This window comes from Excalfactoria chinensis, chromosome 1, assembly GCF_039878825.1.
Source record: "Excalfactoria chinensis isolate bCotChi1 chromosome 1, bCotChi1.hap2, whole genome shotgun sequence".
Taxonomy (NCBI): domain Eukaryota; kingdom Metazoa; phylum Chordata; class Aves; order Galliformes; family Phasianidae; genus Excalfactoria; species Excalfactoria chinensis.
In genome coordinates this window covers 55229469-55254058 of record NC_092825.1, presented here as the reverse complement: position 1 = coordinate 55254058, position 24590 = coordinate 55229469, and the positions used below count along the sequence as shown (strand labels likewise).

General features: G+C 39.7%; 1 protein-coding gene across 1 annotated transcript in view; it reads right to left on the bottom strand.

Moving 5' to 3' along the window:
• Positions 1–803: 803 nt before the first annotated feature.
• MTPN (myotrophin) overlaps positions 804–24590 on the bottom strand; it is a 43900-nt gene continuing 20113 nt past the window's right edge. Inside the window, exons 2-4 of the mRNA XM_072348800.1 lie at positions 20765–20878; positions 19076–19159; positions 804–3978 (exon numbers count right to left, since the gene is read on the bottom strand). Coding sequence (XP_072204901.1) covers positions 3892–3978; positions 19076–19159; positions 20765–20878 — 285 coding nt within the window. The 3' untranslated portion in view covers positions 804–3891. The remainder of the gene's footprint in view (positions 3979–19075; positions 19160–20764; positions 20879–24590) is intronic.

Sequence of the window (24590 nt, the reverse complement as noted above, 5' to 3'; positions counted from 1 at the left end):
ATTTCTTACAAAGGGAATTTGAGCAATTCTAGAGAAGGCTAGAGAAGCACTGCTGTGAGACACTATGCATTACTGGAAGCAATGCAACTAGTCAAAGTCTGTGTGCTTGGTATTAAAGAGCGGTTTCATACAAACTATCTCATCAATTAACCACATGAAGCTATTCTCATTCCTTAATAATTGCAGAAGTTCACACTGGGACTCCTTTCTATAACTCTGTACATACCTGAGCTATCCCATATCTATTAGGTCAGGAATGGACAGACTACTTCAGAGGTCTACACAAAAATCATAGAATCATTGAAGAAATATAGAATGGCTCGGATGGGAAGGGACTTAGTTCCAGTCCCCTCAGATAAACATGAAGATATGTTTACTGGAAGCTCAAAGTGCACAAGAATAATCAATACACATTTAAAGTCAATTTTATTTAGACTTCAGCTGTGCTTTCTTTTAACAACTCATTTAATTTATCTGATAAAAACTAAAGTAGCCTATAGTCTCCCTAACATGCAATGGAAGTGATATCCTCCCACCCACAGGATGCTTCTTAGACCAGTTAATCATGATAAATTCTTCAATATTATTCATCATCATTTAAAAATGAAAGATGCAGACTACCGGGCTACAGAATTAAGCAAAAGCTTTACATATTTAGATTTCATTTGAATTCTAAGTATCTGAATATTTCAACCACTGTAAATGCAAGTGAAAGGTTAGATACCCCCAAGGCAACTAAAGTTGTAGCCAAAGAGATTAATAAAACAGAAGCAAAAAGGGAAATAAAACTCTGGATACTCATATCGCACAATTCAAGTTTATTCCATTCATTCTTGCAACACAAACTTAAAAATACAGTATCATTTAGCATTCTGATGTCTATGAACCATGATAATGAACCCAATTGTGTCAAATACAGGTAACAATGGTGAAAAGAGGAAGTCAAATATCAAAATGCACGAAGCACTACTTTTCTTCCATCACTGCGTAGAAAGATGTTTATCCATTTACAAAATAGAATTAAGACAAGTTCATCTTGAAATTTTGCATGCAACACTGCAATTGCTTGACCTAGGACACTCCACTCTTATCAGCCTCTTCTGCTAATATTTCAATATTATATTTGAAGATAAAGTTTCAGTCGGCTATTACATCATTTTTCCCATTTGCTCCCCCCTTAATGAGAAGAAGCACAGGGCACAAAATCCAAAATACATTTTAGGTCATAACTTACTCAGCACGAATTTCAAAGTGATCTTCCAAATGTACGTGAATCCAGTCTGACAATGCATTTAAATGCTGTTTAAAGAAAGTAAAGTAGATTGGTATTTCCATCTAGTTAGGACCTGTTCAAAGATACAGGCAGCCACCGTTATTTTTTCCCCCCAAATTGTAGCTAACAGAAAGGGAATGAATGAACAAGCTCAACTTCTAGAGAATTATATTTATTTCTTTTTTCCCCTTTTCTTTTATAAAGTCCTGGGCCAAACTATCAGTCGCTTTCCATGTAATGCAAAAAAGAAAAGAAAAAAAAGTATTTTCTCTTCACAGTCAAACAGTAAATGCCATCTTTTAACTATCTGGAAAGGCAGCTTGGGTGTACACCATAGCCAAATTAACATTTATCTCACTGAAGTTTGTTTGCATTTTTCCCCCCCTCAAAAGAAGTAAGAAAAAAATTTGGTGTTCACATAACAGTAGAAAAAGAGAGGCAAAATGACCTCAGTGAATCACCACAAGAGTTAGTACAAAGATGGTGTTTCTTTACTAAGATAATACTCACTTAAGTGAGCTGAAGAAAAGGGCAGTAAAGAATACAGGGGAAAAATGCCAAAAGCACTATAGCCTGACAACTTGACACTAATTAACACAAAAGAACTTGAATAATCAAGTTTTTTCACATCAAAACCAACTGCAGTTTTCTAGATTAGTACTTTAACAACTAAGTATTGAATAGCATAACATGGAGACAAATTTAATCCAAATGTGGTTACTTTCATAGCTGAATAAAAAGTTAAGCCTATATTTTTGACTTGACAATTAAGCACTGTCCAGAGATAAGATTAAAGAGTTCTTTTAATAGTCATTGAAATCGCCATTCACCAAACATGCTTCATTTTTTTTCAGCAGCTCACCAATTTATTTTATCACTGACTTCCAGCCCTTCTGCTCTTCCTGCTGTCCATATCCAAGAAACCAAGAGTAGTAATTGCACTGTACAGTTTATGGCCAGAGTTGATTGTTTTCTCCAATGCTTTTCTTATGGGATGTGTACATGCAAATCAGTTTCTGCTCTCATTTTACAATCTAAATGCAAGGCTTTTTATATCTGAGACATTCAATAATAATATGCAACATGATTCAAGTAAAACTAAGTCTCTATTAAATATTTATGAGTGGTAGTCACCAGCCTATTTCTACATACCCTCTCAATTTCAACAGTGATATCCAAGTAATATCTGCTACTTTTAAGAATTCAGCATGAGATACTATATACATTGTCTTCTGTATTCTGCATGTTATCAGAAAGTCCGAAATCTGTATTCCAAATACAGGAAGATGTTTAAGTTTGTGGCATATGCTTTTGCTTAATAGAATCTGTTATTCAGACTTGGGTGAATCAGCAGTCTAGAGAAAATTCTCAGATGAAAGCCACAATCTCACACTCCTGATGACTGTAGGATGTGACAGGAATCTCTACCACAATTTTTAAATATCTTCCATCACAGCAGTCCTAGTACTGTCATATTTAGTGGTAAAACAACTAAAAGACAATAGTTTATGTGGTGTGGTTGCAGCGGGAACTTTCAGAAAAAGCCCATACTTTAATAATGAGATTTAACATTTCTTCAGCAAACTCTGAAATACTAATTCAAAGATATCGACAATTAATAGTTTTGTCTTCTCCAGTAATAACAGCAAATTAAGTCTTTGACTTGTAAACTCTCTAACGTTGGATGTTAGAAGGACTTACAAGTAATTCAAATAGTTACCAGAGAAGTTCAGCAACAGTATGCACCTGACATGAATGTTTAAGTAATTACTGTTCGTTTTGCACAACTTGATTATCTTTGTGTACCAAACAGCTTGATGCTTTCATAAACATCAGATTTTATGCTGACATGGTAAGGAAATTCTATCATACAGTCTTTTAAAAATAAGTACAATGATATTTTTTTAACTCTCTCAAACAGTTAAGTCTCTACTGTGGAGTAGAACACACAAAGGGAAGAAAAACCTCTAATTCATGCCTCCAGAAGTACATTAGCAGATATTCTGGAGTGTAATAACACCATACCTCAAGTCATCTTTCCTGGATTACTCAAGAGTCAGAAAAGCATTAGTGTGACATCCAAATAGTCAATAAAAAGACCTGCTAGTATCAAAAGTCCTCAAAACTGTAACACAAGCTTTAGCCAGAAGAAGAAAGCTACCCACAGAGAAAAGAGAGAAAAGCAACCCAGTCACCTACATTACTACACTTCAGATTATGGCAGACACTAATAACATGGGACTATTGTTCTCTTCAAGATTAGCTTCAAGTCCATAAAAGAGTACTACTATCTAAGGGAATCTTTTAATGGAAACTTTAGTACTAACATAGGCAGTTTACAAGCCAAAAATTCAAGACCATGGTCCGTCTTCTTCTGTTTTCACTAGAGATCGGAAGAGATTGTGCACTGAAAAGAAGTCCTAGAGCAACACTGTTCAGAATAGTTTTCAACCCTCTCCAAAACAACCATCTTTGATACAGGCCCCTAACTAGTCTGATTCATCAAGAATTTCCCTCCCCCCAAAGTATTTAGCTGAAGAAGCTGGAAGATGCAAAGAGTGACAGACAGGCAGCAGTGTGAGGCCACAGGAGAGACATATAAGATAACAGTCCATCCGTCACTGAAGAAGAGTTTTGATTGCCTGGTTGTCAGTGGCTTCAAAGGCAGTTAGTCCATCTGGTCCTTTCACAGTCTTATCAGCACCCTGTAAAGACATTGAGAAGGACTGTGAATTCATAAAAGTAGGCTGTTTTGGTATCAAGTGCATCACGCCACTTACTTACCTTCAATATATTGATTACATGACAGATTTTTAGTCCAGTTTTCATGTAAAAATTAAATGGGACACATTTAACTATACAGCACACAGCTAACATTCAAACTTGATAACTAGAAAAAAAGGTCAGGTAACTTCTGTCAAACAGCAAACTACAAGATCAAGAAGTTACCAATTAATCTAGGACAAAACCAGAGGACTTTTGCTTGTTTCCAGCAACTACTAACACGAATGCAAAAACTTACTTCTTGAACTTCCATGAAATCTATGGCACAACAAGCTTTTTCACATGCCAAATTAAACAGTAAGCTCTAGAAGAGCTTACTTAAATAGCAATGCTTTCTTTCTACATCATAAAAGATTACAACCATCCAGCATCACACTTCTACTGTGGAAGGAAAATAGTCTTATTGCTACTTGGAGAAGATATTCAAAAACCAAAACTGAGCAAGATTTGTAAATATCACATGCCTATTAAAAAAAAAAAACAAAAAACAAAAAAAAAAAAACAACAAGAAAACAGAAGGATTCAACAGTTTACTTACAGATCTGTCAATACTTCATAGAAGATAACAGAAATGTGCAAAGTAGGCAGTAAGGAAATAGTAAGCACAGAAGCAGAAAGTACCAAAAATATGGGAGGCGAACAAAGGGAAAAAGAAGGAAAGAGTCATGTTTGTTTTAAGCACTGTTTAGTCATATACATAAAAATGAAAACCCAAACTAAATTGTAAAAGTAGTTAAATTAATGGCTAAAAGTTACTAGAAAATAAAGAAGTACAAGAGACCAAGAATGAGATGTTTCCTGAAAATAAGTGATGATTCCAAAACATTTTCTCATGAAAGATGACAGGAAGAACACTGCATACAGACACACTTTGACAAGAACATGTGCTGCACAGTTCTGTCTTCAGTTTCATATGCTACCTGTTCATGAAGTACAGATCTAACCTCCAGTATATTACATGGAAGAAAATTGACAAACTACCTGTAAAGGACATCCAACAGCTTTCTGAGAACACAATGGACCTAGAAATTCAAAAGCTTATTTACTTAAATCACAGAATCACAGAAAGGTTTGGGTTGGAAAAGACTTTAAAGACCATCTGGTGCTAACTCTCATTCTGCAGGCAAGGCTACTCCCACCAGATCAGGCTGCCAAAGGTCCTGTCCAATCTGGCCTTGAATGTCTCTATGGATGGGGCATTCACAGTTTCTCTGAGCAAAATTTCCACTTAAACTAAAAGAGATGAGATTAACCATAGATGTTAAGGCTATTCCCCCTTCTCATATCAACAATGTACTGGGCTAACAGCCTCCCTCTTGATTAAAAGTTTCCTTCAAGCACTGGAAGGCTGCAATGAGATCTTCCCAGAGCTTTATCTCGTCCAAGCTAAACAAGTCCAACTCCCTCAGAACTTCCTTCATAAGAGAGGTGCTCCAGCGCACTGATGATCTTTGCAGCCATTCTTTGGACCTGCTCAACAGCTCCACATCCCTCTTGTATTGGAGGCCCCAGGCCTGGATGCAATACTCCTCATAGGGGCAGAGTAGAGGGAGATAATCACCTCTCACTTCCTGCTGCCCTTTCTTCTTTTGAAGCAGCCCAAGATAAAGTTGGTCTCTTGGGATGCAAGCACACACAGCTGGTTCATGCCCAGTTTTTCATCCACCAGGACTGCAAAGTACTTCTGCACAGGTCTGCTTTCAACAAGTTTTTCCCCCAGTCTGTAGACATATCTGAAGTTACCCTGACCCACATTCAACACTTGGCCTTGTCGAACTTCATTACATTAATTTCTCAAGGCATTCCATTCTCTATGCCATCTTTGCAGTAAGTGACCAGTCCTTCACCTTAAATTATAGCTTAAAAAACTTTCTCGGCTTACAGGACACTCCATCAGCATATGATATTTCAGATTTAAAGAGCTTCTAGCGAAGATATGACTGTTTACCATGAAAGTAATGCCTCCTATTTATTTCCACGGAAACTACAATAGCTACAAAGAGCACAATATCACTGTTTGATAGACAAACTTCTAATCTACAAATTACTATTTTTCAATAGTTACCACCACTAGCTATGCATAAGCTAGTGATGAAGAACCAGGGACAAAGAACCTGAAGGCAGTGCTTGAATAAATTCACACAAGTGCAGGCTATCTGCTGTTGCCACTGCTGAAACACACCATTCACTGTGCTCACATCCACTGTTTGGTTCAACAAGCACTAATGAATGCAAATAGTGCACTCTTTTTCCACATCAAGGAATACATTGACACACCTTTGTTTCATACACACTTCTACGTCAAACATCACTCTGACCGACTGCCCCTCTGTTGCCATCTGTCACATGGCAACAAAGCGTAATGGAATATTGGTGGGAAGGTGCAACCTCTACTGCCATACCACCTGTATTGGTTTTAAATGTACAGATGGAAACAAAATGTACAGAAGGTATACAAGTGAATAAGTAAAGGAAAAACTCACCAATGGTGGTGCCTTGACTGAGGCAGCTGAGGCAGTCCTCCCTGGTGAGCGATCTCCAAGAGATACTGCTCCAGTGGGAGTCAGCCCTTAAATGAGGTCTCAGAGGGGATGGAGTCAAGCTCCACCCCTTCCGGGAGCACAGCTACATCACTCTCACCTGTGCTCCCACAGCTGACCCCATACTTGCCTCAGCTGATTAATCAGAGGTTCAGGCTGTGATTACCAATCTCCCATACACTCCACCCCTTCACAGCGTGAACCAATGATTAGGTGAGTTTTCCCTTATCACAGAGACCCAACGCGACGCTGATACAATTTCCCGTCGCACCGAATGCTGATGTTATTCAAATGATGATTGGATGGGTATTCACGATCTTCCGTGGGCCAGTGCTTGATAGATGTTACTGGAGACAAGCCATCTCGAGGTGCAGGTCCATTTGCGTTTCATCAGTCCACACAAATTGTTCTCTGATGGTCCTAGAGGCTTAGAATCTTAGGGAGAGTAATACAGATGTTTCAAGGGTACCAGGAGAGGAAGGTCTGCCCTCCAGGGCAAGATACAGGCCGTATTCTTGTCTTGGGTCAATACTTCTGCTCGCACCGGATTATGTCCCGGCCTCCGATACCATACCCTCTGGCCAGATATCTGTGGCTGTATAACTATATCTGGCACCAGAGGAGGAGTCCTGATCTGCCATAGGGACATGATGGGTGTCCCTTTAGCAATAAAGACCGGAGTATTGACCACGATGTCAGTAGGCCATGTACCCATCACCGAGGGGGTAACTGAACCTCCCACCTCCAATAGTCTCCCCCAAGGTGCAAGTAGGCCACACCACTTAGGTCCTACTTGCACCTTCCAGGGCCAATTTATCTTATGGATTCCTGGTTTTAGATTCTCAGGGGCAGGGAGCAGAAGATTATTGTCATTACCAACCTGCGGTTTTACCTCATTATCAGCACCTGTAATTTGAATCCTAAGAGGGGAGGCCCATATAGTGTGTAACATTTTCAGAGCACTGGGTCTGCCATCCCGAGGTCTTTCGTTCAAGTCCCGCAGGGTTTCGTATAATCTTTTTGTCCACCCCTGCAGGGACTGGGAGTCTGTCTTCAGGGCAGCCTTAAGAATACCATTGTAGCGTTCAATAAGGCCTGCCCCTGTTGGATTATATGGCAGATGGAATCGCCATTCAATGTTGTTCTCTTCTGCCCAGCGCTGTATCATCGCTCCAGTAAAGTGAGTCCCTTGGTCGCTCTCGATGACTTGAGGTGTCCCATATGCAGACATCAGTTTAGTGAGTGCCTTAATTGTATATGCTTGATTTGCCTTTGGTACGGGATAGGCTTGCAGCAGTCCACTTACAGTATCAACGCAGGTCAGGGCATATCTCGCCCCCTCAGACCGAGGGAGGGGCCCAATGTAATCAACCTGCCATCTCTGAAGAGGACTATATCCTCTAGCAATGTGGGATGTTGTTTCAGGCAACGGTCTTGGTCTCATCTTCGAGCAAGCGTCACAGTCCTGACATGCTTGGACGATATCAGATAACTGTACAGGCAGCCCCCATGCTTTAGCAGCTGCCCACATTGTCTTTTGTCCAGCATGCCGTAGCTTCTGATGTAACCATCGGGCAATATTTTCGGATTGTGAATTCCCAATCCATCGAACTCGGGCCAGTGTGTCCGCTTCATCGTTTCCTGGTGACTGCAGGGGTTGATGACCAGAGACATGGTAGACACATACCGTCCTGTGTTTGACTGTATTCCAAATGTCTACCCACATGTCTTTCCCCCAGATCGGTCGGGCGTGGATAGTCCATTCCTGGGTAGCCCACTGCGTAATCCACAGAGTAAGCCCCCGGTACACGGCCCAGCTATCCGTACAGATGTTCAGGATGCCATCACCAGGTTCTTTAGTTATAACCATCCACACGGCTCGTAATTCTGCCCATTGGCTGCTCTGACCATCCCCCTCATCAAACCAGATTGTCTCAGTAGAGGGATGGTATGCTATAGCTCGCCACTTGCTCGGGTTGCCTCTGCTGGACCCATCCGTATACCAGGCATCTTCAGGAATAGGATATCTTCCTTCCTGAACAGGGCTCTTCTCTGGTGGAGCGACCATTGGTTCTTTCGGCGTATCACTGCGATATGTCACTGGGCCTAAGATCTTCTGTAATTCCTCCTTGAGTGGAGACGAAGACAAGCTGCTTCTTTGACTTAGATAGGCGACCCATCGTGCTACCGTCTGTGCTTGGGCCACTCCTGTCTTAGGAAGGTGAGTTAGATCTCTTACCCACCCCTGGATCGGTAATGTAGTTTTAACTATAACCTCTGCTGTTTGCGTTATTGGCTCTACCGCTTGTAACGCTGAATAGGCAGCCAATAACTGTTTTTCAATCATGCTGTATCTTTCTTCTGCTCCGTGCCAAACCTGAGACCAGAATCCAATGGGGGTTCGAACAGAACTCTGGCGTTGCCACAGGCCCCAGCCAAAACCATCCTGGGTAACATGAACGTCTAGTTCAGCTGGGAGGGTCGGATCAAATATACCCAATGCCTGGGCTTGTTTAACTGCCAGCTTTGCCTGTTGGAAAGCATCTTGTTCTACCTTCCCCCAGTTCCACGATTGACCCTTCTTGGTAAGCTTATACAATGGCCTCAACAACTGAGCTAAGTGAGGTATAAAGGAGCGCCAATACCCTAATATACCTAAGAACTCTTGTAGCTGTTTTGATGTTGTAGGGACTGGGAACGCTTGGACTTTATCCACTACTGCACTGGGTAGTACTTTGGTTTTTCCGGACCAAATTACTCCCAGGAATTTTACAGATAACCCCGGACCTTGCACCTTCTGTGGGTTTATAGCCCACCCTCTCTTTTGCAGATAAGCTATCAATAAATCTGCTGCTTGTCTCACCGCCTCTAATGAATCGGATGTTAACAGGAGGTCATCAATATAATGATATAAATTTACATTATGTGGCTTCTGCCACTTAGCCAGATCACGCGCCACCAAATTATGACAAAAAGTAGGTGAATGCACGTACCCTTGCGGCAGAACCTGAAAAGTCCACTGCCTGCCTTCCCATGTGAATGCAAACTGGTCTTGTGATTCTTCACTAATCGGAATACTGAAGAATGCATTCGCTAAGTCTAGGACACAGTGATACGTTTTAATTTCTCTACTTAGTGTGTCCATTAGGGAGGCAATATTGGGTACGGCTGCATGAACGGGCGGCGTGACCTTGTTTAATTCCCTGTAATCCACTGTCATCCTCCATGTTCCATCCGATTTTCGCACTGGCCATATTGGGGAGTTGTACGGGCTATGTGCAGGCCTTATAATACCCACTCTTTCTAATTCCTGCACTGTTTTTGTTATTTCATCCTGCCCACCTGGGAGTCTGTACTGTTTTACATTAGTAATCCGACGTGGCTTGGGCAGACAAATAGGCTCATGTTTTGCATGGCCTCTCAATATTGTCTGAATTGCCCGGATACTAATGCATCTCTGCCGCAATCGGAACTCTCCCACTGTTGTGTGGAGAGCCAGACCCCACAAGATATCAATTCCCAATATGTACTCCGGAATTGGGGCAATAGATACCTTGTACTCCCGTGGTGGGAGGCGCCCGACCCCCAATTTTACCCAAGTTTGGGTGACTGGAACGGTCTGTCCCCCAAAGCCTCCAATCATTACTTTGTTCCCTCTGAATTTTGTTGGATCTCCATAAATTATAGATGTTTCCGCCCCCGTATCAACGAGGGCCATAACCTTCTGCACATTTTCTCGGGACCAATATATTGTCAATTCCACATAGGGCCTCCGGTCCCGTCTAGAGGCCCTAGGGTGACTGACGTCCCTCATCACGCCATAAACTGGGCCAGATTCAGGTCTTTTACCTCTGATGCCTCTGGTACTGTGACCCGAGGCACCTGAGGTGGCCTCTTTTTCCTATTTGGCACGATAAAGTCTTCTAGATTCCAAACTGTTGTTGGTCGTCGTTCTATAAGCCTTATCCCCGGTCTTTTGGGGCGGTTTTGAAATTTTTGTTCATCCTTCAGCTGTTTCCACAACTGAAGCAGAACGTGATTGGGCTGCCCATCAATTTTGGCAAATTGAACACCTGCTCGGAGTAGATCATTAAACATTTGTCTTCGGGACACCCTAATGGGTCCCGCCCGAGGGGTTCGTGGAGCCGATCTCCTGGCTCGGGCTATTGGAAAAACTTCAGGATCTTCAATTACTCTAATATTGCGCTTGGTTCTTAGGCGCTCCGTTTCCCCCAGATCCGCTACCAATTGGGCAGCATGTTGGACTGCTGCCTCTGCGGCCACTAGAGGATTCAATATAGAAACCAATGTTCCATACATATGTGAGGGAGCCTGTTGTAAGATTAGGTCCCTCATTCCCGCGGAAAACTTCACCATGTCCGGACTAACAGATACATCTTCATAGACAGCCTCTCGCATGCCTAGTTCCCGGATATAATTTTGTAGGTCTTCCATAGAAGACCACATTCCTGTATGTATTGGCATGTCTGTTTTATTTGACCATACCATACGGCAGGCAGCCATTATCCAATCTACGATCGAATGATTCTCTTCAGGGAACTGGGACCCTGAATACAATCTCTGCCTCAGGGCAGGATGGACTGTTATAGTTGCTAGTTTAGATACCTCGGAGCCGTTAACTATTACACTTTCTGCTCCCGAGTCCCATAATCGTAACAGCCAGGCTGGGACACTTTCCCTTGGTCTTTGCCTGAAGCGCTGTACTAGATCCATAAGTTCGGTGGGTGTATATGGACGTGCTGTTACGTGTAAATAGGAGTCAGCAGGGGTCCATTGATCAGGAGGCACCCCTGCTGGTCGCTCCTGGACTTTTTTTGTTTTTTGGGTTACCATAGGGCGGACTTCTAATAAGTCCGTCTTAAGTGGCTCTTCTAGGTCAGATTTAGTGACCTTAGTTTGATCCGATGTTTCAGGATCCTTACTATCATCCATTGTAATATATCTAATTTGGGGGGTGTTTGAAAAAAATGATGAATTTTTCCCCGTTAATAGATTAATTTCGCCCTCCAATTTTTCAATGCGGGCTTTTAATAATTGATTTTCATGTTCAATCTTATCTGATTTAACCTCTGCCTGATTTAAAGCATTCAATAAAGGCCAAGCAGCCATGGATGCAGCCATTTGCCTTTCTTTGGTTGTCAAAATATCTTTTTGCAACCCCTGAAAGTATTCAGTTAGATGGTAAGGGGACATATTGCCCGTCACCCGTAAGGGCCCCCATTGTTCGATAATCATCGCTAATTGAAAATATGGGGACGCCTCAAACCCTGGTATTTGTCCAGGGAGGATTTTCCCTAAGGGGGTGATCTTCTCCCCCTTGAACCAGCTAAACACATTCCACAGGAAAGACATTTTTTTTCCGATATTTACAGGCTCCTGGCTGGCTCGCCAAATGTATTGGTTTTAAATGTACAGATGGAAACAAAATGTACAGAAGGTATACAAGTGAATAAGTAAAGGAAAAACTCACCAATGGTGGTGCCTTGACTGAGGCAGCTGAGGCAGTCCTCCCTGGTGAGCGATCTCCAAGAGATACTGCTCCAGTGGGAGTCAGCCCTTAAATGAGGTCTCAGAGGGGATGGAGTCAAGCTCCACCCCTTCCGGGAGCACAGCTACATCACTCTCACCTGTGCTCCCACAGCTGACCCCATACTTGCCTCAGCTGATTAATCAGAGGTTCAGGCTGTGATTACCAATCTCCCATACACCACCAAATCCACCTTTGACAATATGGCCAACATAATAACATAGGAGGCATTAGTTTTAGAGCAGTCCTCATGTATTTGTACTTCAGAGAAGTCAGAGAAACACAAAGCTTGAGTTTTTAAAACATTTTTACTGAATGTAGGATAGGGCCACAACTACTTAAAGAGGATGCTGTTTATTAAAGTCAGTGTTCATAAATTAGGAGGATGGTCCCAAAGCAGAAATATTCCTGCCTGCATTCAACAGGAGAAGAAAATAATAAAGTTCAGATCATGACAACTTCCATTTTCAGAAACACAGAACTGCCAGGAAGCAAATTTAAATAAAAGTTCATAAAAGTAAAAGGTTTCACAATATTCTCTACTTCCCTGAAGTAAAAAAGGTATTACTCTCTTACAGTACTCTATGTTCTTTTCCTGTATGTATATAAACACACACTAAAAACTGTTTGGCAGGATATTAACAACAAACAAGCATTTTTGCACTCTTATAATACCGAGTATTAAAAATGATGCAGGAAGCACAATAGTTACTAGGGTATATCTGCAGTTCAGAAAAGAATGGCAGATAGTCAACGTAGAGCTGTTACTAAACCCAGTGGAACTGGAAATACTCTGATGAAGCTGACCAGTAGAAGACTGGCTTACACAGCAAGGAGTGAACTTTCAGAATCAGGTTCCAGATGAAGTTACTGAGGCAAACAGCAGCTGATTGAAAAAGGACATGGATAAATTTGTGGACAATACATTTTTAAACACACTCTAAAGCGAGTAGACTTACAAACTTCTATACAGATGTGAGCCTGTAAAAACTCCTAATACAACAGAAGAATAAATGAGCCAAAGTAGTGAAACCTACAGTTTTGCTCAAAAGGCATCCATTCTGCCACTGTCAGAGGAAAAAGAAGGTGCTAAATAAAGAAACCCATTGAATTAGATTACATGTTTTTAGCAGTAAGCAGAGATCAAGTTGCTAGATATGCTACAAAAATACTAGAAGTATTCTGTTATAAGAACTTTGCCACAAATCGAGACCTTCTTTAGAAGCATTCAAAACTGACTGTCTGTTGTAACAATGCTGGCTTCTGCAATACACTCGAGTAAAAAAAAAAATAAAAAAATCTTCTCACATTAGGAACTCAAGTGCAAAACGTGCATGAAAGAACATGGAAGAATTTGAATTTTATTTGTAATGCAGAAAATCTTAAGTTATCCCTGCAAAAAACTAAAAACAAACTGAAGTACAGTGACTGAAGTTGCTTCTTTAGCTAATAGTACTCATTAACGATTATTTTGTTTTGTAGAAAGGCTTTTACTTTTCCCTTGTAATGTGAGCTAAATACACATCTGGTATTCGAGGTAATTCATTTCCATATTTGTCAAAAGCTACTGAGAATTCATTTCCTCCCTAAGAGCAGAATACCTTCAAACAATACGTTACTTAATGTTAATAATAGAGAAAAACAGAAGTGAAAGAACTGAACATGAGATATGACGGTTCTGCCCTTCTTTAAAAGCACTGTATGCTGCAAACCACTTCATTGTTTAAAATGAACACAGATATTTTCAAATGTCTCGGTCCTGAAAGAAATATTATAAAATTGATTAAAAAATAATTACTGTTAACGTAGTACTATGACAGCAAGCCCTATCTGAAATTCAAATGGAAAGTGCTCTTTAGACAAAAGCTAACTACATTCACACTGTTTTATTCTAATATACTGTAAAACATCTTCAGCAAACTTCGTTGAGCATTTTGTTTTAAACAATGCAAGTCAAACTGTTTACCAAAAATAACCCTATCTTGGTTATATCTGATTTCATACACAAAAAGAAATGTCTGAACTTGAGTATCACCATCAACTATGGCAACATGTGAAGCCACAGTTCAATGCAACTTAATCATAAAATCATAACACAAACATTTTGCAGTGTTTCATGAATAGAAGAAAAGACTACACAAATAGAACAGGGAGTTAAATACATGCAACCATCAATAGTAAGTCCAAAATTGAAGAAATAAACAGCTGTAATAGTTATTGTTTCAACTTGTTGGAGTACTCATTTGTAACCACTAATTAATATAAAATCATGTTTCAATTACTTGTTATACAACCTAATAGGAAATTCCATTGAATCATTCTTTTCCACAGCATTTCACTGTTTTTGATGAATATTCTTACCTTCCACAGTCAAATCAAATGTTATAGGGTTAACCTGTCTTTCACAGAATACCACTATTTAAACACTTGAAGAGAATTTAAGTAATTTTGAGCTAAATCCTTTGATTTACACAGCTGTTAGTATCCTTCCAGAGACAGAAATTTGAAGGTTTGTTCTTCACTAATCCTACCATTTCTGAAGTCACCATGTCTATAGGGTTTACACTGCAAGGTCCTGTTAGCAGAGGTACATTGTATACAGTGATCAACAGCTGACCCATGTCAGATCAGAGCCAGCTCCAAATGGCTTCAAAAGACACCCACTGCTGCCAGAGCTGAGCCACAAGCAATGCTGGGTGTGCCTCTTGCCTCTGGGAAAGCAGACAGAAGAAAGAAACTGCTGCGTGACAGTAGCTGGGAGAGAGGAGTGAGAAAAACAGCCTTCTAGTCAGCAAGGTCAGTACAGAAGTAGGGCAAGAGGTGTTTCAAGCACAGAGCAGAAGTTCCCTGCAGCCCAGGAGAGGCTCATGAAGGAGCAGGCTGTCCTTTGCAGCCCACAGGCACCACATAGAGCAGATTTCCAAATGCAGCCATGGAGGGGACCCACAGGGCAGCAGAGGACATGGCCTGAAGGAGCCACAGCCCATGCGGAGTCCCCACAAGAGCAATCTCAGACCAGAGCCACAGCCCATGGACAGGAGCCCCACAGAGAAACAAAAAGTCCAGGGAAGCTGCCACCCACAGGGACCTATGCAGGTTCAACTTCCTAAAGGATAGGTCCTGCAGCACAGATAAGCACTGGTACAGCACTTGGAAAGCTGCAGCCTGTGGGAAGCCCATGTGGGCTCAGTTTGAGAAGGACAAAATCCTGTGGGAGGGACATCATATGGAGCAGGAGAACGGAGTAACCATGAAAGAGCTGTAGAGATGAAGTGCTACAGACTGACTGTAGCCTTCACTGTCTGTTCCCCTGTGCCCTTGAGAGAAAGAGAGCAGAAAAGGGAGGATGTAAAGGTGTTCTTAATTTTCTTTCTGTTCTCACTACTCTTGTCTGTTACCAACGCACAATAATTTGTGACCAATCTCCTACTCCTAATATGAACCAATGACTTTCCCCCCCCCCCCCATCTTATTTTCTCCCCCTGTCCTTCTGAGGAAGCAGAGTGAAGTGGAACAGAGGAGCTTGGCTACCCACCGGTGTGAAACTATCACAAGGTATTATAACAAACACAAGATTAAGGAAGGAGCTCCACATTGCAGTTTTCACAGTGTTCAAATTTTAGTACACAGCTGAATGCCATGGGGCCTCCAGGAAGTTTGGAAAATGTTGGCTATGTCATAATTTGAAGATGCAGCTGACACAAAACATAATTTATTCATAAGAAAAAGGAAGGAAGAGGAAGCAAGTAAGGTCTAGGAAATTTAAATTTATCTAAAAGTAATCAGTTCCATTTCCCTGAAAATGCATTAGAGGAGTGGTAACAGCACAGTATACACTGTTCCAGCAAGCATAATATTCTAGACTTTATTATCTCAACTAGTAAAATTTCTTCTCACTGAGCATGCAGCAAGAGCTTCTTTTTCAGTAACCTATTTCACTTCACTTGTCACCCACTACAAGTCTCATTCTGCCTATAATTATAGCTGAATGTTACTTTCTATATAAAGATCAAAACCTTGTTATTAAACAAAATCACAAAATCACTGTGCATCTGGATTGTTACTGCCCAATCTATTTCTTCATAAAGATTTTCACTATTTAGTGAAAATATTTTCCCAGTAGATGATTAAGGGTAATCATCAAGTGTGGTAAGGGAGAAAATGAAACCACTTGTGCCTTTGGAAGTGATGATAAAAGGCAAAAGTGGGCATAAAATATACTAAGGAGCCAGCTAGATAGATTACAGCTTCATTCCCACATCTGTTCCTTTTCTCTTATTCTCAGGTTTTAGATGAAACTCATCCATCCTCTACAAAAAAAAAAAACAACACTGCCACAACAGAGGCAACAAAGTAAGCAAGCGGTACATAGCAACAAGCAAGTATCTGCCCTTTACAAGAGAGCAACACAGCCACCAGGAGAGCTGTAAAGCAGACAAGCTGAGTTCTAATTGTACACCTACAAAAACTACAAATAAACCCAGGAGACAGCTCTCTGGAACAGGTATTGTCACAGTGCAAGAGCACTGAAAAATGACCCAAGGTAACAATAGAAGTGAAACTGAAATTAGTTCCGTTCATTCTTGAGTTGGCATCAGCGTTTCTCCAACTCCAGTAACTAATGCAAGGAACTAAATTTACAATACAACTTAAATTTGAAGACCTCAATTGGCAGGACTCTGGCTACAGAAAAATACCTTACAGTAGGGACAAATGACAGGTACCAATGCCAGGGCTGTTGCAAGGGAGCAGCTGAAACATGCAGGGGAATAGCACTAAATGACTGAACAGAATCCCCTGTTCTCCTTGGCATAGGCTTAGCTGTAACATGGGACTGCCTCATGGACACCACCGGTGTTCAGAGTAACTTACTCAGAATGCAAAGCACTTCAAAACAGAAACAGAAAGAAATACAACATGTGATAAAGGATGTCCTTTATATTCTTGACATTGATGCACAAGTAAATATTTATATCACTTTTTCTTTAAATTAACCCAAAACCTACCCACAAGGCCTCTATTTCTCATTTCAGTACAAGATACAATCAAACGGAGCCAGATGAACACTGATACAAATTCAATTTTGTACAAAACCATGCACTAAAATAATGTAAAAATCCTGAAATAAACTCAATGACACTCTAAGCATTACAGTTGCAGTAACTATTAATCAACAAGAAGCAGCAGCCACGTGGAAACGCTAGCTATTAACTTGATTAACGTTTAAAAAAAGAGAGGTCAGTAATACAGTGTGTCTGCAAACTCCATATTAATAATTTAAGTTTATGAGTTGAAAAACTGCACCTCTGGAAGTTCTCTCATAATACATTCCCCTTGAATAGCACTCAGTATGTTTCAATAGCATCCTGAGTGTTAGGCAGAAAAGCAACTTCAATGAAGTAGCAGTTCACTGCTTTGAATAATTGTACCAAACATTTGTAAAATTAAGACAAGCCGTAAGATGGAAATCATGTCAAAGAAATAAGTAGAAAATTAAATCATTTGACCACTGAAATTCAAGGCAGAACATACTTAGTAGCTTTGAATTGCATTCTTTCTGGTTTGAAAAACAAAGTATTAACACAGAATCTGCACTTCCCTTTAGGATATTAAGATCCTGCTGGTTATGGATTACTCAGGGACTTTGTTGCAAGGGACTACTTGCCAAAGGAGCCAGCACTACAAAAGAGAATATGAAGCCTCCTAAGCTAGCAATAAGACTGACATCATGGCACAAGGTAACAAAACGATAGGAAAATGTACTAGTCTACTTACGAACAAACTAAGTTTCTAGAACTCAGCTTGTATCAAAAATGTTGAATCAGACAAGAAGACATGAGGACAAGAGTCTGTACTAACATGCCTCAGCTCTGAACAGCAAAAGACCAGAAGCTCAGAAGGGAAACTAAGTCTATTCTTACAAAAGGTTAGATGATATACCTTGTCCAGCAAATTAAATACAATTCATGAATGCCATGAAGACAAATACTGAAAAAGGTTAGAATTATACTCTAGTTATAAAAGCCTTCTTTTCTGTATATCCGTTAAGTTTCTTTGATCTGAATTCACAAATCAGTCTTCACAACAAATTTGAATCCTAGATTAAAAGTTGCAGCATTTCTTTACAGAAAAATAAATTAACATTAGACAGGGTTAGAGCCACAAAGAAAAGAAAGATGACCCGCACACAGCATTGAGGCAGTTCAGAAGAACCATTTTACCATGGATGATGATGTTATGCATAGCAAGGAATCTATAATCCTTTGTTTGATCGATACAGGTATGTTCACATTCTGAAAACACAATTTTAACCTCCTATTTTCAAAGGAAGTGAAGTGTAACAAGGAGAAGGTACGAACAGAGACAAAACATTTCTTGAATTAACTACTGCTTTGTAAAATAGATCACTTTTGTAACACGAATTAAAAGGAGACCAGAAACAGAATAAGACTACACTATTTTGGATGAAATTTACAAGCTCTATAGCGGAAAAAAAAAATTGCTGCTTTCCTACCTACTTTCATTTTTCCAATCCAGATGGGTTTTCATCCACCTGGCAGAAAACACTCCTCTGCACAGCTCCATTGGAGACTCCATCATATGGGACACCTAAGCAGCTGCCAGAGCTAAAACCCACTCCTCTGTCTGCTGAACAAATACACTTGTATTCTTGCCTGATCTGTTGTTAACTTCTCAGCTAGAGCTTGCAGTATTTTTGGTGGTTATCCCTTTCGCACCACTGCAAGAGTCATAGAACTCTCTCTTTCAACTAACTTTTCCATTACAAGAGCATACCTTCTCTCTCTCAGTAATGTAAACAGCATTTGTTTGATGCTCTGAACTTATCTGAAGCAATACAATCTTACTGAAAAAAAATTACAGTAATATACTCTGCTAATGGGTAACTTTTTCTAAACATTTGTATCTCACCTTTGACAGAAGCAATTTCACACAGGAAACATGGCCCTCATAGACTGCTGATAGGAGTGGTGTAATATTGTGTTTGTCTGGAGCCTGTAAATTGAGACACAGTTATTTGAAGAACTATTTCACACAGCATTAAAAGGTTTCGCTTAATCTTTTACTTTTGTCTTGCCAACAGCAAAATGAAGTCAAAGATTTAAAAATACTTTCCAGAAATGCGTTCCTTTAGAATGTTTTACTCCGTTTTTAAAAACAAAAGTTGTGGCAAAGTCATGGCATAAAAGCAGTTATGGAACAGTAAGAAATTTCCTATTTAAGTCTGCTTAGCATCCAAAAGTTCACGTTCATATTTGGTTGGGATTTTATTTTTTTGGCAAATGACAGAAATTGCAGTGTTTCACATGAGAAGTTGTCATAGCTTTGTAATTTTTGCTATTGGTATTCTACATCATAACACCATGTGGAGCACAGAGAAGAACTACACGCCCCAGAGGACCTCACGGTCAGAGAGGGAAATACATCAAGGAAGTGACACTCACTTTCTCTCTCACTGCCTGGCAGCAGGTGTGGGTGTACTTCCAGGCTGTGGCACCTTCAATTTTAAAGTAGGCTTCTCGGTCTTCAGAAACCTTTCTCTCTCTCTCTTATTATTTTACTTGACTTATTAGCCTCAATTTAAATTAGATTGTAATTAGGAAAATAAGTTTTCCTCCTTAGATTGTTGTCGCTTCTCTGTTTACTTCCTTGAGCCCAGCTCCCATCTCCCTACCCCTTTCCCTTTTTTCCCTTCCCATTTGTTGGGGGCTGGGGGGCCCATGGGCGTACTGCCCCCCTCCCCCCATCACAGATATAGATTGATCTAGATAACTCCGTGACAGAAGTTTTGTCAATTTAAAAGCAGTACCCTTAATTCTCTCATTTCTCAGACAATCTAGTTTCAGAAACCTGCTTTGGCCTGAAACATCCTCCAGGCTTTCTTTTCTCTAAACTATGGTCCTGGAAAGGATAAGAAAAGGAGCAAATGAAACGCCCTTATTTTTCCTCCATTTTATGCTGAACTAGGTGTATTCCTGAGGAATTCCTTATCTTTCCAGGTAACCACAAACAGTTTGAGACATTCTGTAGGTGTCTTGTATGTTGATTTTCATATAAGTGTTCTAAAGCATAGGATTTGGAATGCATGGCTAAAGCATTTAGAAATTTCACATAATGGAGGACTATACTGTTTTGAAGAGTCATAAAGCTCAGGAAAATCTTTTAAATGACACAAAACCGTGCAGGTGTCTCAAACAGATCAATTAAATGTGAAGAGAGAAGAACACCAATTTAAACAGAATTAGTCCTGTCCTGGTCAAGGATGTATTATAATGTTGGAAGGGACTCCAGAAGACAAATTCATTAAGTACTCTATACCATCTTTATTTAGATGCAATTGCCAGCTCTATCTTTCTAATAACTGTCAAAATTAATAGTTTTCCCTGAATGTGTCCAAAGGTATTTGAACATTTATTAAACGCAATTTTAAGCTTCTAAACTTTAGGAGACTACCTCTCTTATATATATTCTTATATATATCAAATTGCTTGATTTCATCTAATTCTTCCAGTTATCTATTAAGCACTTGTCTCTTATGTGAGGGGAAAAAAAAAACAAACAAACACAACCATAGATGACTATAAATTTTGATGTACATACATTAATATCAGCTCCTTTCAATAGCAGAAATTCCAGTATCTCAAGCTGCCCACAGTCTGCTGCATAGTGAAGAGGCTTCCTCCCACCTTCAAGTGTCCGGTTGACATCTTCACCCTTCAATGTAAACAACAACTCATAAGTAAATTAAGAATTATTACACCAAAAAGAGCCTGAAAAGAAAAAGAAATCCAACAACTTTTAATTTGCTGAAGAGAGTTCCATTCAAAAGTTTAAGGCATCACCTAACAAAAATAAAAATTAAGTTGCTTGATTTCCTTTCCTTCTTCATTTGCACAAATAATACCGTGACAGCTTCAGCTCTTCACCCACTGAAGTTCTGCAAACAGGGAAGTCACATACAGAGAACTAAGTGAGCATCATAATTACTAGCAAGTGAGCACAGGCCATCCATAATCCAAAACCCAACTGTAATGCTGTAACAGGATGGAAAGTACCACAATAACAGTGGGGTGGGAAAGTCTTTGGCTACAGCAAATGAGAACGAGCCCAAATGCAGCAGCTGTAGATACCGAAACAAACGAAAAGGCTTCAGGTAGGCAGGATCCAGCAAGATCCCCTTGCCTCCACTGCCAACCCTGGCTCCACCCCTTCCAATCACCAAGGTGCATTACATGTTTGGCCCTGCCTTCCACTGGGTGCTCAGTCATTGTTTTAGGCCATAACTTAGCATTTCCACTACACCAATTAAGAAACTTCACACTCTATTTTATAAGTAGCATTGTTTAATATTATGGAATTGGCAGATGCAAAGAGGTCTGAAAACAGCCAACCAACTCAGGACAAAGGACGTTACAATCTAACGCCACTCATACTTATGGGTTGAGACATGTCTTAAGGCTGCCTAAGTGAAATTTAATTTACTGAGTGTATAATCAGCTCTGTTTCTTCACCTTCAGTTTTGTCCTCAGTTGCACAACTGATTTGCTGCACCTCAGTAACCAGGAGTTACCAAATACTAAATACTGGCAGGCTATGTAGTAACTTCTTGTTCATCTGCGCAAATGAGCTTAGTATTTTGAGTTGCAGCTAAATTTAGCACGTTACCTCAAGTTTTTTGCCTCCACAGAGAAACAATAAAACTCCCCTAAAAGTCAAAGCAAATGTTTAACTTCCAGTGTGTAACTAGAATACTGTACATTTTCTGGTCTCAGAAATCAGGACTCTGCTCTTACCCTACAGATGTTCTGGCTTCAAAGCAGTATGATGAAAAAAACCTACAGGTTTTTACCAATGAACAGCTTCTAAAGAATGTTGGTCATCAGGAAGAAAAGGTTAGTTTTACTATTAGGTATATTCTTCAGAACAGCAATGTGTTGCACCTCTGAACAGTCCATCAGGTCTTCAGCTTGGATACTCAACACTCTACAGTACTATGTGAAATCCCAGTAAGACCAAGCCCAACTGTGACAAATCACTTGCTAAATAGTGTTATCAGCTCCACAAGTCTGGTGATGCATCTCCTCCTTTACTTTGCTAAACTGCAGGACAAATTACTGGCAAGGGAATGTTAACAATTGTGTTCCAATAAATAAAAAAAAAATAAATCATTCAGATCACAGTACATTAACAGCATGCAAATAGTCACATCAGTCTGAAAGGCACCTAAGCTAAGTGTGCGGCATCCTTAACCAGTAAATTAAACTTTCCTCATTCCTATTTACATCTCACCACTTCCTGTCAATTTTAAAACAACTGGCATTTGAATAGCACAGGATGTTTGCAGATACTCCTAAAACACCTGTAACATCTGTCACATGCAAAGACACAGTAAATAAGGGGATAAAGGAGAAGGACAAACAAGCCCTAACTCTGGAGACAATACAAAGTAAAGCAACAAAGTTCAAGTTCAAGAGAATTCTTTGTACTATAGAGTCATTATGTTTTAAAATTACAAAAGTTCAAAGCTCATCTTTTTTAAGCTGATAAATACTTGGCTTCTTGACTTACACTAAAGGATGTTTTTCTTTTGACATAATACACAACAGATCCTTCAGCTCTCTTCTACACTAGTTACATGAAAAAATCCTGCTGGACAATGAACTTAAATGTCATCCAAGCAGCAAGTTCCTTAAGTTGCCCTCACAGATGATTAAAGCTTGTTTACAGATGTAAGTACCTAGCAGACACTGCAAAGATATCCCAGAATAACACCATATAGATTTGAGCAACAGCATTGAGGAAATATAGCAGCAGCATACAAACCCAAACTATAGCACTAAAATATTTTAGCTGGAATCAGCAGAACCAAGATACATCCTGATAATACACACATCATATGTATATATGATACAAATTGGTAGGACACTGGTATCAAAGACAGCTCCAACAAGCTTTTTATGTGGCTAGACCATGTTGTAGAACACATCAAAAATCCTAGATGATGTTGTCAAAGATCATCTAAACAAGATGCTACTCTCCTTTAAATGCAAGACTGTGGGTCTTGATTTTTGTCTTCAATGAATGCATACTCAAGGTTGGATTTTCTCATTCTTCCATTTGAAGTAACTCTGTTCAGCTATCAGGTAGAGATGTTGATTTACATAGGCAAATGGGTTCTCGGTTTTGAAAGACTGGTCAGAAATGACAGACTACATTTTGCACAGCAAACATTTTGTGTATATAGTATTTCTCCAAAAAAAAAGTAAATATGCACTAGAGAAGTCAACTTTCTAGATTAGAGTTGCAAATTCACTAACAATTGTGCAAAAGCTAGTACAAAGCTGGGGAAGGAATGTGACCTTGCACACAGAAACAATCACCTATTTTATATAATGACTTTCTAGAATGCATTGAGTTCATTTAGTTAGAACTGAGGCTACGTCTAGCACAAACTAATGTCCTTTGCTGGTCAAAGACCTAGGTCACCATCTACTTAGTAACATTAAAAACCAGTTCAGTGCATGAAATATGAGAACCAGCAGTTAGCAGGTATCTGCTTTAATCCTCTCTATTAACATTTGATTACAGGTAAAGAAAAGCCTCTCTCTGAATCTCCAATTACTAAGCAAGAAAGGATGCAAGACGCTTACAACAGTCATCTCATGTTCTACTTAGAAAACTCACATACACAAATAGTAGATGATTCATTTAGAAGGACTTTAAGTAACAGCTTTAGCTGAAAATCGGCTACGAACATTCAATGAAAAAGAAAAACAAAATTTCAAATGTTTCATAAGTTATCTCTGCTTTTTAAATAACTAATCATAAAGACCTCTGAAAGCAACTACTGCATTCATTTCCTGCAGTGGAGCAATTAAATCCATAAAGAGACCTGGTTCCAACTAATTTCTTAAGTGAATACTGTCAAAATTACTTACTCTTAATTCTTCCACTAACCTCTGTACAAGACCTTGTTGAGAAATAAGCTTAATTTGAAACCTCAGCTTTGTCCAGTTTTTTTGTGAATGACATCAGATAGATTGTTAGAAGAAAATAGAGCAATCATAGGAAAAAAAAAAAAAAGGTCAGAAGAAATCTCAAGAGAATTAGTACAATCTCCTGCCCAAAGCAGAGCTATCTTCAAAATTCAATCACGGCCCTGTCTATTTCATTTCTGGAAAAAAAAAAAAAAAAAAAAAAAAAAAAAAACACCTCACAGAGCCCTCTATACAACACCTTTTATTTCACTAAGGTAGTGGTTACTTTTACAATTGCTTCTGTACAGTTTCCTTTGCTGAAGCTTGTAATCTCTGCAACTCGTACTGCAGCTGAACATCTCTGTGTAAATCCAGTTCTATTTTCTCTATACTCCTGTATTTAATACCAGAAAGCTGCTATTAATCTCCTTTCTAATGTTTCTTCTTCA